Genomic DNA, 11,609 nt, shown 5'->3' on the forward strand with positions numbered 1-11,609 from the left:
CCACTTTTCCACACTCTCTATATTTACTTTATTGCTTCTTTACCTTAACAGCCCCTAGCTTTTATTTTCGTTCTCTTTACTTTCTTGCAAGCCTATCCAAAAACTCCTACAAAGTACTTCTAGTTTCATACCTGTTCTAGCTAAAGCAAACGTCAAGCGTGCGTAGAGTTGTATCGGTGGTCGATAGAACTTTAGGGAATATTTGTTCTACCTTTAGCTCCTCGTTGGCTTCGACACTCTTACTTATCGAAAACTGTTGCGATCCCCTATACTTGTGGGTTATCACTAACCTATTAACCCAAGGTCCAGTGCAAATTGCTGTTTTTTGCCTATTTCAGTGTTTCGCAGAAAAGGAATATCAAACGGAGTCCAAACGGAATGAAACTTCGGGGGCGTGATTTTTGGAACAAACGTGATCCAGAGGACTTGGAGTGGATGTCAAGAAATCAACGAGGCCATGAGGCAGGGAGGTGCGCCTGCCCCCCCTGGGCGCGCCCCCCACCCTCGTGGGCCCCTTGTGGCTCCACCGACCTACTTCTTCCTCCTATATATACCCATGTACCCCGAAACCATCGAGGAGCACCACGAAACCCTATTTTCACCGCCGCAACCTTCTGTACCCGTGAGATCCCATCTTGGGGCCTTTTCCGGCGCTCCGCCGGAGGGGGAATCGATCACGGAGGGATTCTACATCAACACCATAGCCTCTCCGATGATGTGTGAGTAGTTTACCACAGACCTTCGGGTCCATAGTTATTAGCTAGATGGCTTCTTCTCTCTCTTTGGATCTCAATACAAAGTTCTCCTCGATCTTCTTGGAGATCTATTCGATGTAACTCTTTTTGCGGTGTGTTTGTCGAGATCCGATGAATTGTGGGTTTATGATCAAGATTATCTATGAAAAATATTTGAATCTTCTCTGAATTCTTTTATGTATGATTGGTTATCTTTGCAAGTCTCTTCAAATTATCAGTTTGGTTTGGCCTACTACATTAATCTTTCTTGCAATGGGAGAAGTGCTTAGCTTTGGGTTCAATCTTGCGGTGCTCGATCCCAGTGACAGCAGGGGAAACGACACGTATTGTATTGTTGCCATCGAGGATAAAAAGATGGGGTTTATATCATATTGCTTGAGTTTATCCCTCTACATCATGTCATCTTGCCTAATGCGTTACTCTGTTCTTATGAACTTAATACTCTAGATGCATGCTGGATAGCGGTCGATGTGTGGAGTAATAGTAGTAGATGCAGGCAGGAGACGGTCTACTTGTTGCGGACGTGATGCCTATATACATGGTCATGCCTAGATATTCTCATAATTATGCACTTTTCTATCAATTGCTCGACAGTAATTTGTTCACCCACCGTAATACTTATGCTATCTTGAGAGAAGCCACTAGTGAAACCTATGGCCCCCGGGTCTATTTTCCATCATATTAATCTCCCGTCAACTAGCTATTTCTGTCGCTGTTTATTTTGCAATCTTTACTTTTAATCTTTATCATAAAAATACCAAAAATATTATCTTATCATCTATCAGATCTCACTTTTGCAAGTGGCCGTGAAGGGATTGACAACCCCTTTATCGCGTTGGTTGCAAGGTTCTTATTTGTTTGTGTAGGTACGAGGGACTTGCGTGTGGCCTCCTACTGGATTGATACCTTGGTTCTCAGAAACTGAGGGAAATACTTACGCTACTTTGCTGCATCACCCTTTCCTCTTCAAGGGAAAACCAACGCATGCTCAAGAGGTAGCAGCAGGACATTCCTTTCCACCCATGTCTTCACAAGTTGGAGACCTACCATCCCTCTCTTGTGCATTTCCAAGACCGCGTGGATCAGAAGACCGGTTTCGAGTTCGAATTCTTTCTTGGAGCCCCATTTCGGCCTCGACCTACACGGGACGTTGGCGAAGACGGGTAGGGTGTTGTCATGGTGGTCTCGGGAGACATCAGAGGCGTAGAACCATCTTCGCTCCCATAACGTCGGTTCACTAAAGGTGGGCTGCTCTAAATAACTAGAGTCTGAGCGAGGACATAGTTCCACGCTACCACAAGAAGGTATCCTACCCTCCTTCAAGCGAGGGACTACCTCAAAAATGAATCTGAAGAGGTTGAAATGGGGGGAATCCCAAGAAAGCACTTGCAGTAGGTCACGAAGCACGACAAGTGGAGCACCCCGCCCGGCGTCAGATGGTGAAGTTGATGCCCATAATGAGTAAGGACCCTGCGGGTAAAGGCGCTCAAACGAAACCACAGCCCTCGAAAGATGAACGCCTTGTGGACCACCAGATTCCGAAGCAACGAGCGGGGAACCCCTTCCTCGGGAGGGTGCCAGCCATAGCATGGAAGATTTCTTCGACAACCATCCTAACTCCACTTGAAAATCCTACACCTACGAAGACTTACTTACGTTTACGAAAGCCTTCCAACTAATCTAAACACCTCCCCCTGATTTTCAGGAGGGTTGGGCCTCACCCTCCCCCTTAATCCAATCAAACATTACCAAGTCACTCCAGCACGTAAATGTTCGTAGTTCTTTACGTGGATGTAGCATTGCTCTACCCCCACTAGGCACTACTGACGGTCGATTTCCACCAACCGCTGGCCCATTCCGACGCGTCAGCAAGACTGGCTGGCTGTGGATTCACCAGGCGATCCTCTCGACGGTCACCATTGAAAGATGGTGGTGATGCCATCGAATGGCCCTTATCTGCGAGGGCGCCAAGCAAAGCGCGATGGCGAGCGGGAAGATTTATGAGGAAGAAGAACAGGGGCGCCAAGCAAAGCGCGATAGCAATCTCCTTCACTATTGTGATCCTCTGCGCGAGGTATCCGCAATCATGAATAACAAAGATACTCTCCGGAGGCCCAAACATGGATAACGTGTCTGTGTGTGTAGAGTCCGTTTCGGTACTTCCGACCTCGTCATAAACCCAAGACCTCCTCTTCGGCGCCTTAGGCGCCGGTTCCCTTAGCGGGCGTGTGTAGAGTCCGTTTCGGTACTTCCGACCTCGTCATAAACCCGAGACCTCCTCTTCGGCGCCTTAGGTGCCGGTTCCCTTAGCGGGCGTTCGTAGCAATGTTGTGTGGGCTAGCCTAGCTAGCAGCCTCACGTTTGCTCTATCCCATCGCGACGCTGTTGCGTTTGTTCATTCTTTTTTTTTGTCCTTCATTCAAAAACCTGAAAAACACATGGATAAAAAAATCAAGAACAGTTCAAGAATTTGAAAGTTCGTCAATGCTAAACAAAAAGTTCATCAATTTTGAAACACATTTCACAAAAATATGAAAGAAAATATCGATTTTCAAAAAAGTTCAGCGAATTTGAGAAAAGTTCATCGAATTTGAAAAAAAATCATCAAACTTGAAAAAAGTTCATCAAATTTGGAAAAAAAATTCATCAAAATGACAAAAAAGTTCATCAAATTTGAACAAAGTTCATCAAAATCTGAAAAAAAAAATCATCAAAATTTTAGAAAGGGTTCATCAACATTTGGAAAAAGTTCACTGATTTCATAAAAATCATATTTGAAAAAATCATCGATTTTCAGAAAAAAAAATTATGAAGAAAAAACGTTTCTCGAATTTGGTAAAAGAAAGGAAAAAAGAAGAAGAGAGGCAACAAGAGGGTGAAAACATGCGCCTAATCACAACAAGTCAAGTGGTCTGTTGGTTGATGAGTCGTATAGTTAAACTGGTCGTGGCGGGATCAAATACCAGCACTCACGCACTTTTTGCAGTTTAGAAAACCAGAAAAAGAGTCAAAATGGGACAGCCAGTGCTTGTATCCATCACTAGGTGGTCTACAATGTAATTTTTACTTCTAGTTGATTAATAATTCTTCCGTTCCTAAATGTAAGTCTTTTTAGAGATTCCACTACAAACTACGTACGGATATATATGTCTTGTATCCTTCACTAGGTGGTCTACGTACTTGTATCCATCAGTAGATTGGAAGTTTTCTTCGGGAAAAAAAATGAGGACGAACTATTTCTAAATATGACCGGCCATACATCTACCGAGCCAACGACCACTTGATGCGTCCTCAATTCTTACAAACAGGGGCGATGGCGTGGTCGGACGGGAGCCAACCGTCCACCCATTTCCCGAGACTTGTTCTGGTAGAACTGAAAGTAGGCCGAACTCAACTTACGAAAAAGTAGGCGGAACTGCTCCCTTAAAGAAAATACGGTATAGGGAATTTCTAATGGGGTCTGAACCCTCAAAACAAAAACAAAAAATTGAACTAAGAGGCAAGACTGGGCACAGACGACCAGGTTCCAGAAGAGTTAGTGTCTCGTGCATTTTCGGAAGAATTAATCTTTGTCTACACAAACTATGCACATCAACAGGTTGGGAAAAGGAAAAGCATGTAACCAAAGCTTCAACTTTGTGTTCGGCTCTTGCAACACACTGCGAGTTCAGAGAAGAATAGATGCCATCCTGGAACTTTACGCTCGCTGCAAATTAACTGGAAATGCTTCCTGTTCGTGTCAAGGCCAACATGAAAACCCCTTTCTTCTGGAATACAGAAAAGCTCGGCTCTAACTTCTCTGTAATTCTGCACATGGAAACAACAGTTAGTTTCACTTCCTTTTACATCTTCAGCCTCACTATGAGGAAACACAACATTTGGAAATGAAGAAATGCACATATTTTCTAAGATAGTTCATTCTGTAACTCCTCAGTCACCGATGCTTACCCAGCTTGTTACTAGGACCAGTAATCTTCTAGGAAAGATGGTGGGTTATAGCGCTTGGGACCGCTCCAGTAACAAAGAACTGGCTTGCTGTGGTCTAAATCCAACCTGTCCCAAATACCACGGACCATAAAAGAAGCTTCCAAGGATGGGCCATACTTGGGATCCACACAGTTCAACAGCTCCTCAATCTGTAGGATGTTGTACGGCCTTTTCCAAAGATATTCCCCCACATGGTCATTAAATGGACCAAAAGGGTGCTCAAATGGATCTCTGTGAAGGGCTATAGACATTTTCCCCGACTTCAATACCCAGGGTGACGTTATCAAGCTCAGTACCATATGGTCCAGATGGTATGGTCAGGGGACATTTTGACATCCGGCTGCCAAGTCCACGCATAGCTTGACCCTCACGTGCCCAATAATCAACAAAAGGATGCAGCCCTGCAGGTTGAAATAACTCGAGCGGCAATTTTGAAGCAAGGTCACGATGCACATTGTTCGCAAGGTTCTGCAATTGTTGATTTCCAGAATATCTTCTGTGCTCTTGATAATGTCCTGGACCTTTCTTAACCTCGTATTCGACTTGGTGACGGAGGAAGCGATATGCATTGCAGTTCCTCACTACGCGTTCGCCTGGGAGTCTTATAGCAGAGTGATTGGTAGTAAGTCTCTTATCCATTTTCCCGGCTTCTGCAAGATAGCCTAGGAGATGGTTCACATCCCATGGTATTCGGATCTCCTCTGACTTCAGACCAGTGGACACTTCTAAGCATTCGAGGAATAATGTGCCGACAGCCATATATGGGCAACCTTGCTCTCCAGCCTTCAAGGGCTGTCCTTGCTCTCCAGCCTTCAAAGAGATCTTGTCAAACATGATACCTCCATGCTTTGCTGACCAGAGAAGGTTGTCCAACCTTAGCAACGGACTAACATTGACTCCACGCATCAAATTCACAGTGGCTAGATAGCATCCGTGCTTGAGAATTCCAAAGCCCACATCCCCGAGAACAGAATCACCAAATATTTGCATGTGGTCAGGTGTGAGCAGTCCACCTTGACGAGTAGGCTTCAGAATACTACCAGAGATTAAAGACTCCTTCAAGCAAGTGAGTACTTCGTTTTTAATCTCGTAATCATCGTTAAACCTGTTAATGTGAAACATACATCAGACTACTCATAATGGGAGTAATATACATGCCACATAAGAAAAAAAAATTATGTGGCAAAAAGAAGAGAGACAAATAGAGCAACATGATATGTTACCATCACATAGCGCTTTCCAATGAAAAATGACTCTACAAAGTAATAAATGAAGGTCTCTATGTTATCACACCTATGACACTACCCACTATGAAGGTAGTAACAGACTAGTTAGTAACTTAAGCATGTTACTAGTCTATAAGTTACTCCCCACTATGACTATGATCTGCAGTTTAAATATAACACTTCTGAAGAAGAACAAAACAACATGTTTGCTTACATCAACTGCTTAACGACGGGAGCATCTGGTCCAGTGGGAGCATCTGGTCCAGTGGAACTGAAAGCTCTGAAACTTTGCAACATGTTGGGCCTCTTCATTGCTATGATTCCAGAACTGAAAAGAAACAATTACATAAAATTAGAACACTCAAAACAACAGCATACGTATCTTTTTTTCTTCTGATTATCGCATCCAAACTACAAGCTAAAGTGCACTTCGTTAGTGTTTATCGCTCGTGTTTATTAGAAATATAGAAAGACATGAGGGGGGGTTATTCTAATTATGTTACTATATTCATGAAGCTTTGCTCAGCAACACTCAACATAATAGTGGCCATCAAAGAATATATCAACTATGTCACTAAAATGCGGAAACTAGTTCACACACACACACACAAAAAAAATACTTATGAACTTTTAGGCTGGAGTGGAGTGAGACTTGCTAGATGATTAACTCAGTGAACTTTTAGGCTGGAGTAAAATATTCAGATGCCATAATCAGATTTACATGTTTCTCAGAGACATCCACTAATACGACAGTATTAATTTAGGAATGGTTATCACGAAAAGCCCACTTCAGTTGCAAAGAAATTGAGGCACAAAAATCGTATCATTATTTATTACGTACTGTAAACATGCAAACAATTTGTGAGAAAAATAATAATTATAGGCATGTCAGGAGAGAGCAGATCCAGTAAAGAGATTATATTACATAATATCATTTGTTGATTGCAAGTCGATAAAGTACGCTGTTATATGCTTCTAATGGATGATGAATAATATCAGAACTGCAGCTATGCAAGAAGAACCCATGAATATAGCACAGGTCTGGGAACTCACACTGATCCAGTACCCCTGCAGATGTTCACTGACGTGATACACTTTCGTCATTGGGCAGTTTCCTGCATCTTATCAAGACGGCCTGAGAAATGTATCTCATTCTTCATGTCCCTGTGGGGGACTAGAATTGAGGCTCGGTCGTCCTTGCAAAATTCCTAAACGGCAATTAAAAATTCAATAAGTTCCAAGATACAGAAGCTTATGCCCGGCGTATATTAAGGCCCATACACAAGTAGTTGCTGGGTTTACTGTATTTCCATCTCGAACTGTTCACACTAGAACGTCTATGATCCCCATTCTTCTACAAAATATTAAATGGTACTTTCTGACATGGTATATTCAGTATGACAGGAAAAGGAATTCTAAAACAGTCATAAGCTTTTGAATATAGCATTAGTGCCTTTAGTAGCATATACTAAATATACCCCACAGGGATGCTACTATTGTTTGCATATAGTCTTATCATTCTCTGCATTTCAGGGTCGTACTTTCTGACATGGTATATTCAGTATAATGACAGGAAAAGGAATTCTAAAGACAATCATAAGCTTTTGAATATTGCATTAGAGACTTTAGCATACTGAATATACCCCATAGGGATGCTACTATTGTTTGCATATAGTCTTATCATTCTCTGCATTTCACCTGAAATGCAGAGGATGATAAGACTATATGCAAACCATAGTAGCATTCATTAATGTTTCTCTAGTCACAAGTCTAGGTGGGCATTGGTGCATCCAAAAATGGGATCAGCACAAAGCAACTTGAACCCTAATTTCGGAAAGCAACTTGAACCCTAATCTCGCAAAGCAACTTGAACCCTAATCTCGCAAAGCAACTTGAACCCTAATCTCGGAAAGCAACTTGAACCCTAACCTCCCCGTAGTGCCAAACCAATGACCCCTGATAGCTAGGGCGTGCTCCGACCCGTCGTCCTAGCAGGCAACCCCTGAAACCGGAACAGATCCATCGCCGACCAACCAAAACTATGCCTGAGAGAGATTGGGAGGTACCTCGACCGTATCTGCTGGGCCTCTGACGCTGTAGCAATCTGGACTCCTGAAACCCTTGGATTCCGGCAGAAGAGGGCCGTGGGGCGGAGCGGCGGCATGGAATGCGGCCGCGCGGTGGAGCGGATCGGCGCCGGGTAGCAGGACGGCGGCGCGGAGCAGCGAGGCGTCGCGGAGTGGGGCGGAGAAGCGTAGAGGCGCGGCATTGCGGGGTGCCGCCATTGCTCTGCTTGCCTCGGTCGCGGTGAGGGAGAGGTGTGGTCGGGTGCGGTGCGGTGCCGCCGCGCCATAGGGGAGCCTCGCCTGAGGCCTGAGGGAGATTTTCGGGCCCAGCCCACGAAAATAAGTTGAAGGACGTCACGCAAGAACAAAAGTGAGTTCAAGAGCCTGTGTAGCGTGTGGAGCTACAGAACAGCCACAGTTTTATTGCCTTTTTCACATTTTCTTTTTTGTTCTTTTCGTATTTTGATATATATTTAGAATATATATATATATGTGAATTTGAAATTTATTTAATTTAATTTTAAAATTTTAATAAAATGTTTGTGTACAAGATGTATTAAAAATATTCATTATGAATTACAAAAAATGTTCATCGTAAATTAAGAAAATTTTAGTCAAGCATGCAGAATCCATTATCATGTATGGAAAAATGTTCAGCGGGAATTTGGAAAATGTTCATTATGTATTAAAATTTTAACATGTTGAAAATATGTGTCTAACGTTCTTAAAAGATTCGGTGAAAATGTCGAAATGATGATCATATTCCAAAACATAGTTAAATTTTATAATTACACGAAAAAGATTATGGTGAAGATTTTTTAAAATGGGGTGAACATTTTTTTAAACACGGTTAACTTTTTTTAAGGCGGGGAACATCATTTAAAATGCGGTTAACATTTTCTAACACGTTGAATCTTTTTAAGCATACATTATGGACATTTCTAAGTATGTGATGAACAAAAAAATGAATAGAGATAAAAACTAAGAAGATAAAGAAAAAATAAATAACAAAATAAGAACAACTTTTAAATTCATAATAAACATTTTCTGGCATCATAGTTTTGAAAACAGAATGAAAGAAAAATAGAACCGAAAGCATAGAAAAGGAAAGAAAGAAAGAAATAAAGGGAAAAGGTGAGACAAAAATAACATTGAAAAGAAAAGAATATAATTACAACATAAAGGAAAGAAGAAAACAACATGATACTAACGGTCTAGTAGACACTAGTAGGAGCAAGTCATGGAAGAAAAAACCAACCAAAGAGCCGTTTTTAGATTAACGTGCTAACCTTTGTTGATCATGAAGGATGGTTACAGGTAGGGTTGGAAAAAAAAAGCTCGAAGCTCGCGAGCTAAATGAGTACCTCGTGACTCGGCCTGAATCGACTCGAACTCGAAGCATAACGAGTCGAGCCAAGCTTTAATTTAAGTTCGTTTATAGACCAAGTTAAACGAGCCGATCTCACGAGTACTCGTGTAACTCGTTAGGCTCGGTACAAAAGAGCAGCTAAGCACCCTGCGTCCCGAGCGCACAACACAAGCAGCTAAGCACCCTGCGTCCCAAGCGCACAACACAAGGCCCAACCGCCTAGGAGACTCACAGTCGCTCCTTCCATTCCTAGCGAAGTCATAGTTGTTTGATTCCCCTCCTGTCTTTGGTGTTTCTTTCTCCTGTGAATCGTTACAGCGGTGTCCTGCCTACGCCGCAACCCCACCTCTCTGTCCAGCAGCTTGCGCTTTGGCGGTGCATGCGTTGGACACTTCCTGCCTGCATTGCTCCTCTTCTCCTCCTCTTCTTTTGGTTCCTTCTACTACTGATCTATGCATTCTTCTATCCGACCTAGCGGTGAGCCTGTGGTGACCGTGGAGAAGCCACCGAGCTTGAAGTTGAAGGCCTAAAATAGGAGGCGATCTAGTCCCACTTCTAATTGTTCGTGAACATTGTACATGGTTAATATGCATATTTTACATTCCCAAGTAATCATTTGTATCATATTCATAAGGTTTTATGTTCATATCTTTAACGAGCTTAACAAGCTAAACGAGCCAGCGCGCGAGTTATACGAGTCGAGCCAATCTTGGATCTGAGCTTGTTATAGTAACGAGTCGAGTCGAGCTAGCTCGTTAATGAAACGAGCTTTAGCGAGTCGAGCCGAGTTGGCTCGACTCGGCTCGAATTCCAGTCCTAGTTACAGGCACCATTACAAGATCATACGGTTGAACAAGCCAAACATGGCGACCCTGATCTAGAGTAGTAGCGAACTTAGCTATATCGCTACCGATCTTGCTCAATATCCCCGAAGGCGGAGCTAGGCAATGGTTGTCGCTCGAGCAAAAAAATTGAGAAAGATAGTGTCGGGAGTAATACCTTTTTGTGTAATTTAAGGTCTTGTACCAAACACTCTATTCTCCTCTTAATTAGTAGATGGGGCAAATCTTTGCCTCCGTTTTCAAAAAAAATATTGAGCTCCGAAATTCATGAACATAATTGCAAGTACCAAACCTTGTTAAACGCCCCCAAATCTCTTGAATAATTGATCTTGTGACCCCACATGCGCCTTCAATGATCTCGGACACCGCCGTCTTGCAATCACTAACAACCTGGATGCAATGGAGTTGGAGATCTTCTACAAGGGTTTGGGCATCCCTGGTGTGCTAAAGTTTCAGAAGTTTGCGGATCACTAATACGATCGAACACAATTGTTGAAGCTCCCAACTAATTTCACTACTTGTCCCGACAAAAAGTACTCACTGCTCTGTGTTTTCATTAGCCACAGCCCCCATCAACACTTATTTTAGCTAAGCCAGGGGATGGGGTCCAAGCTTTAATATGTTATTGCTCCCTACAAATGGAGTGGCGGGAATATGCTTGTGTGCTATCATCTCCAATTCAGACAGAAATTGTTAATGAAACCATGTATTCAGATTGCACTTTGAAACTCATATTCATGAATTGCCTGTGTGTGAATTGTCCAAACAGTCCATAAATTGACCATATTTCCTGTGAATATACATGTTATAACGTATTTTTCATGGAGAACCATTGTTTAGCACTTGGTTCTGTCGTTCTACTCATGTGCTCTGTAAATTCTTACGAGGACATCGTCCATACACATCAAGACACAGAACACTCCAGCAGGGAGTGGCGCCAAAAATCGTCAACTCCACACAATGTACAACAGGCCCACACCGTCATATTCCGATGCTGAAGAACTTCGGCGCTAGCCAAGGAATTATGTGCTAACCACCAGATTTTTGGAGGGCACCGAGAGTCTCCATAGATTGGTCCATCCCTTCATGTCTTCAACTACGTTATATTGCCCTGTCCTTTCTTCTAACCAGTAGACCCTGCTATGTTTGATCGTCACGAGCATCTGATAAGCGGGTCTGACATTGAAAACACCTTTTGTCTCCCTATTCCAGGACCCAAAATCATTATCCGTCGGATGCACAGGGGCATTAAGAGCATCGTAGCTACATTCGAGGACAAAAATATTTGCCGAATAAGTTCCTCATTCCACCGTGCCGTTGGGCATCAATCGGCTCACTTACTTTTTTGAGGTGTCTTTTGTACA

At 42.9% G+C, this 11,609-nt stretch overlaps 1 protein-coding gene across 1 annotated transcript; it reads right to left on the reverse strand.

Moving 5' to 3' along the window:
- Positions 1-4,317: 4,317 nt before the first annotated feature.
- On the reverse strand, positions 4,318-8,310 carry LOC123141905 (uncharacterized). The gene is made up of 5 exons (XM_044560972.1): positions 8,035-8,310; positions 7,022-7,176; positions 6,183-6,296; positions 4,704-5,847; positions 4,318-4,562 (listed from the first exon to the last, which is right to left on the reverse strand). The coding sequence occupies exons 3-4, from the start codon at positions 6,278-6,280 to the stop codon at positions 4,962-4,964; spliced, it is 984 nt and encodes a 327-aa protein (XP_044416907.1). The 5' UTR covers positions 6,281-6,296; positions 7,022-7,176; positions 8,035-8,310; the 3' UTR covers positions 4,318-4,562; positions 4,704-4,961.
- Between the last annotated feature and the right edge of the window lie 3,299 nt (positions 8,311-11,609).

Source organism: Triticum aestivum, chromosome 6D (assembly GCF_018294505.1).
Source record: "Triticum aestivum cultivar Chinese Spring chromosome 6D, IWGSC CS RefSeq v2.1, whole genome shotgun sequence".
In the NCBI taxonomy this organism is placed as follows: Eukaryota; Viridiplantae; Streptophyta; class Magnoliopsida; order Poales; family Poaceae; genus Triticum; species Triticum aestivum.

Bases quoted from the DNA above. Each gene is read 5' to 3' on its own strand.
- LOC123141905 (XM_044560972.1), bottom strand. From the start codon at position 6,280: ATGAAGAGGCCCAACATGTTGCAAAGTTTCAGAGCTTTCAGTTCCACT. The intron at 5,848-6,182 runs GTAAGCAAACAT...TCACATTAACAG, and splicing joins CCCGTCGTTAAGCAGTTGAT to GTTTAACGATGATTACGAGA.